At 39.6% G+C, this 4,841-nt stretch overlaps 1 protein-coding gene across 1 annotated transcript in view; it reads right to left on the bottom strand.

The window, feature by feature from the left end:
• Window positions 1-4,841, bottom strand: part of Usf3 (upstream transcription factor family member 3) — a 58,464-nt gene that overhangs the window by 24,392 nt on the left and 29,231 nt on the right. Inside the window, exons 3-4 of the mRNA XM_031363957.1 lie at window positions 4,165-4,229; window positions 2,739-2,767 (exon numbers count right to left, since the gene is read on the bottom strand). Coding sequence (XP_031219817.1) covers window positions 2,739-2,767; window positions 4,165-4,211 — 76 coding nt within the window. The 5' untranslated portion in view covers window positions 4,212-4,229. The remainder of the gene's footprint in view (window positions 1-2,738; window positions 2,768-4,164; window positions 4,230-4,841) is intronic.

Below are 4,841 nucleotides of genomic sequence, written 5' to 3'. Positions count from 1 at the left end.
GGAACTCACTCTGTAGACCAGGCGGGCCTCAAACTCAGAAATCCACCTGCCTCTGCCTCCCAAGTGCTAGGATCAAAGGCGTGCACCACCATTGCCCAGCTTGTGGGTTCTTTTTTACCCACCCTTTATCCTCCCCATACCTCCCATTTCATCCCCTAACACTATGTATGAGAGAAACAAGGATAGAGAGGAAAGAGGAATTAGAAAGATACCTGAATCTAATTTCTTCCTTTTGTTTCTTCTTTGAGCATGACTACTAACAAACTGCAACCAATGACCAACAATCACCACTGCCCATGGGGTTTTAGCATTTATCTACCCTCTGAAAAGTTCTCATAATTCCAAATGTTACATAATTTCAAAAACTATCTGCAGCTGCCAAAACCATGCTTCTGCTAGAACAAGAGGCAAATCATGGTCAGCTGCTGTGGACAGTCCCAAGCAGCCCCACATCCCTACACCTGGGACTAAATTGAAAGAATGTTGTTATAATATTTCTGTATTTTTAAAGAAACCAACATTCCAAAATTGTCACTACATAAGATCACCTAGAAGAGAGAATTTTAATAAGGAATTATCTAAACTGTCCTGTGGTCATAATCTGTGGGGAACTGTCTTAACTGCAAATTGATGTAGTAAGACCTAGTCCATTGTGGGCAACTCCACTCCCTAGGTAGAGATTCTGAATGGTATAAGAATAGAGAAAGAAACTCAAGAAGAAGCAAGACCAAAATGTGGATACTTCATTCCTTCTTAAAAGGGGGAACAAAATAGCCACAGAAGGAGTTGCAGAGACTAACTATGGAGCAGAGACTGAAGGAAGGACAATCAAGCCTGATATAGCTGTCTCCTGAGAGGCTCTGACAGTACCCGACTAATATAGAAGTAGAGGCTCACAGCCATCCATTGCACTGAGTACAGGGTCCCCAATGAAGGAGCTAGAGAAAGGACTCAAGGAGCTGAAGGGTTTGTAGCCCCTTAGGACGAACAACAATATGAACTAATTAGTACCCTCAGAGCTCCCAGGGACTAAACCACCAACCAAAGAGTGGGACCATGGTGGGACCAATGGCTCCAGCAGCATATGTATAGTAGAGGATGGCCAAGTCGGTCACCAATGGGAGGAGAGGCTCTTGGCCCTGTGAAGGTTCTATGCCCCAGTGTAGGAAAATGCCAGGGTCAGAAAGCAGGAGTGGGTGAGGTGGCGAGCAGGGAGAGAGGGGAGGAGGGAAGGAACAGGGGTTTGTTCTTGTTGTTGTTTTTTCGGTTTTTTTTGGAGGGGAAACTGGGGAAGGAGATATCGAATGACATGTAAATAAAGAAAATATCTAATAAATTGCAAAAAAAAAAAAAAAACCAAAAGAATAGAGAAAGTTAGCTGAAAACAAGAATGTGTTCATTGTTTCTTTGCTTTTGGATATGAATGTGATATGACTAGCTGCTTGAGTCCCTGCCTTGAGTTTCCTTCATTGATGAACATTAAGTTGGAACTGTAAGCCAAATAAATCTGTTCTTCCCCTATGCTGCTTTTGGTTGGGATATTTTTCATAGCAACAAAAATGAAAACTAGTGTACAGAACAACTGACAACTTGTTAATTAACTGCCAGAATGTTCTAGACTGACATGCTAAAACTCTAAAACAAGTAAGAATACAAAAGAGTTCATTTAAATAATTTCTATAAGATGCTTAAAGTAAAAACATGCTTTTTGGGCTGGAGAGATGGCTAAGCGGTTAGGAGGATGTTTTGTTCTCCCAGAGAACCTGATTCAGTTCTTAGCACACACATTAGGTGACTTACAATCAACTATAACTCCAGCTCCTAGGGGATCTAAATCTTCATGAGCACCCACATACACCAACAAACACACATAATTAAAAATAATAAAACTTTAACACACTGGGTTGGAGAGATGGCTCAGCAGCTAAGAGCACTGACTGCTCTTCCAGACATCCTGAGTTCAATTCCCAGCACACATGGTGGCTCACAACCATCTGTAATGAGATCCAATGCCCTCTTCTGGTATGACTGAAGACAGCTACAGTGTACTCATAGACATAAAATAAATAAATAAATCTTAAAAAGAAAAAGAAACTAACTTTAATTTTTTTTTGAGAGCAGAAAACAGTGTCTGACTCAAAATAAAATGTTATATAATATACCAAAATGAAAACAGATGCATAAGTAACACTGTACATTTGGCTGGCCGTGGCCTGTAACCTAGCATTAGTGATAAGATCATCTTTATTTTATACATTTGTTTCTATGACAGGAGTCTATATAACTTAACATTGTCCATACAGTGGCACAAGCCTGTAATATCAGCACTCAAGAGGCAGAGGCAGGTGGATCTCTGTAAGTTTCAGATCAGCCAGGGCCACACAGACTCTGTCTCAGAAGGAAGACTGCCACATGCACACAGCCCACTGCTCATGCCTTCCATCCTCAGGGAGCTGCCCCTCTGAAACACATGCAGACATAACCTTCATTCTCCCAGTGTCCTGAGTAAAATTCCAACACTAGCCTTTAAAATATTCTAATTTCATAACAAATCCAAAATAGGCTACAAATCAGATGTTATGCAGTCAGCTCCATGAAGCTCTGAGAATATTTTGTCAATAAAAACAACAAAGCTGCCCCTTTCTACAATGTAACAAATAAACTATGTTTACAACATAGAAACTTGTAATCAACCAGGGAATAACTGATTGCAGCAGAGTTCAAGTCACTGCATGTACCTGCATTGTGTGTCTCTCGGTTCTTCTTTCTAAAACAGAAAGTACAAAGATAGGTTACAGGAAGATAACTGAAAAGCATTTTTTAATTTTATAAGCATAAAAACAAATGTTATAAAATTGTATTTATTGCATCAGTAAGGAATTACTTAGTGGATATTATGACATGAAAACCTTAATAGATACAATTTTGAAAAGTAAGAACAATTCTCTACTGATATCCAGAAATCATATGCTTAGAATAGAACCAATCACTATTTGAACATGTAATATCATTGTAGACTGCTGGGGGGAGCTACAAGCAGAACAAGTGGAAGGGAGCAGTGGTGTGTGGTGCAGCTCCGAGACTCCTACCAAGGCAGATGCGGTAGAAAGAGCACCATCCCATTTGTGAGCTCAGGTTATCCAACACTTACAATTACTTACATTTCTTTCATTTCAATTACATTTCTTTCTTTCTTTCTTTCTTTCTTTCTTTCTTTCTTTCTTTCTTTCTTTGTTTCTCTCTCTTTCTTTCTTTCTTTCTTTCTTTCTTTCTTTCTTTCTTTCTTTCTTTCTTTCTTTCTTTCTTTCTTTTTCAAGACAGGGTTTCTCTATGTAGCCCTAGCTGTTCTAGAACTCACTCTGTAGACCAGGCTGGCCTCAAACTCAGAAATCCGCCTGCCTCTACCTTCCAAGTGCTGGAATTAAAGGCCTGCACCACCACCGCCTGGCTACTTAACATTTCTACTAAGGATGTTGACTTCCCCTTTTTGCATAATTATCCACTGCATTAGCTTTCACTAATAGCTATTTGGTAAGGAAAGATAATAGAGTACTTTTAACATATTAAAAGTGTGACAGTGGCCACACAATTCTAAGCAGACATTGCCTAAATGCTAGAAACTCAGAAGAGGGAGGGGCTATAACAAAATGAAAGTGGGCTGGAGAGATGGCTCAGCGGTTAAGAGCACTGACTGCTCTTCCTAAGGCCTGAGTTCAATTCCCAGCAACCACATGGTGGCTCACAACCATCTGTAATGAGATTTGATGCTCTCTTCTGGTGTGTCTGAAGACAGCTACAATGTACTTACATATAATAAATAAATAAATCTAAAAAAAAGAAAAAATGAAAGTAATGCTATGTATATTATCATTAATGGATTATAACGTTACAAATTAAATATAATTTAAATGTTTCAGGAGCTACAAAAGGAATACAGTATGCCAGTAAAAATGTCCTTAGAAAGCAAACATGTGGCATAGATTTGATACAATGTTTTAACTACTGATGGCCATTCTTACTTGCCAGGCTTCTGAGAGAATAAAGCCAGGTAAATTGTAGCCATGTGAATCTTTTAGTAGATCTATTTCTATCAATCTACACATACTGGGAACTAATACTGCTTCTCACCTGCCTACTGATATTATTTGGGGCTGTGGTACACACCTGTGCTGCTTTTTAGTTGGCGTCTCATGCTCTGTCATTTCTGGCATGGTGAGAGTAATAGGAATCTACAAAGAGATAAAAAGACAGATATACTCCAAGATGTTTAACAGTTCTAAAGTTAGGAGAAATCAAATGGCAATCCTATTTCAATACCAAAAAACAAAACAAAACAATCAAAAAACCCACAGAAACATACTTTATTGGGTGTGTAGATAAAATTAGGTCTAAGGAAATAGAACTCAAGCTGGAAATCCCAACACTAGGAAAGTTGAGACAGGAGGATCATGAGTAAGGGCAGGCCTGGGCAGCATGGCAGGTGCCACACTAGCTTGACCTTCAGAGTAAGATGCCACTGGTAAAGCACTTGGCCAGCGTGAATGGTAAGAACACACTGCCTGACCCCTCTCCAGAAACAGCAAAGGACAAACACTATTCTGCTACGCACACTCGTCTACTCCAGTCACATCCAAAATATCGGGGATAAAATCCTGATAAAGGATAAGAGGCAATAAGACTTCAAAAGGAGATCTGTGTCTCCTGGATTTCAGACTAGTCTCTGGTATACCCTAACTCAGACGTGTTCCAGATCAGTCTTTCCAATCGTCAACGTGGCCTCATAATTAGGCATAAAGGTACCACAAGAAATGATTTGTAAATGGTTAAGATTGGGCATTGTC

The sequence above is a fragment of the Mastomys coucha genome, unplaced genomic scaffold, assembly GCF_008632895.1.
Source record: "Mastomys coucha isolate ucsf_1 unplaced genomic scaffold, UCSF_Mcou_1 pScaffold12, whole genome shotgun sequence".
Taxonomy (NCBI): domain Eukaryota; kingdom Metazoa; phylum Chordata; class Mammalia; order Rodentia; family Muridae; genus Mastomys; species Mastomys coucha.
The sequence above is the reverse complement of the archived record's forward strand: the minus strand, read 5'-3'. Positions and strand labels throughout refer to the sequence as shown.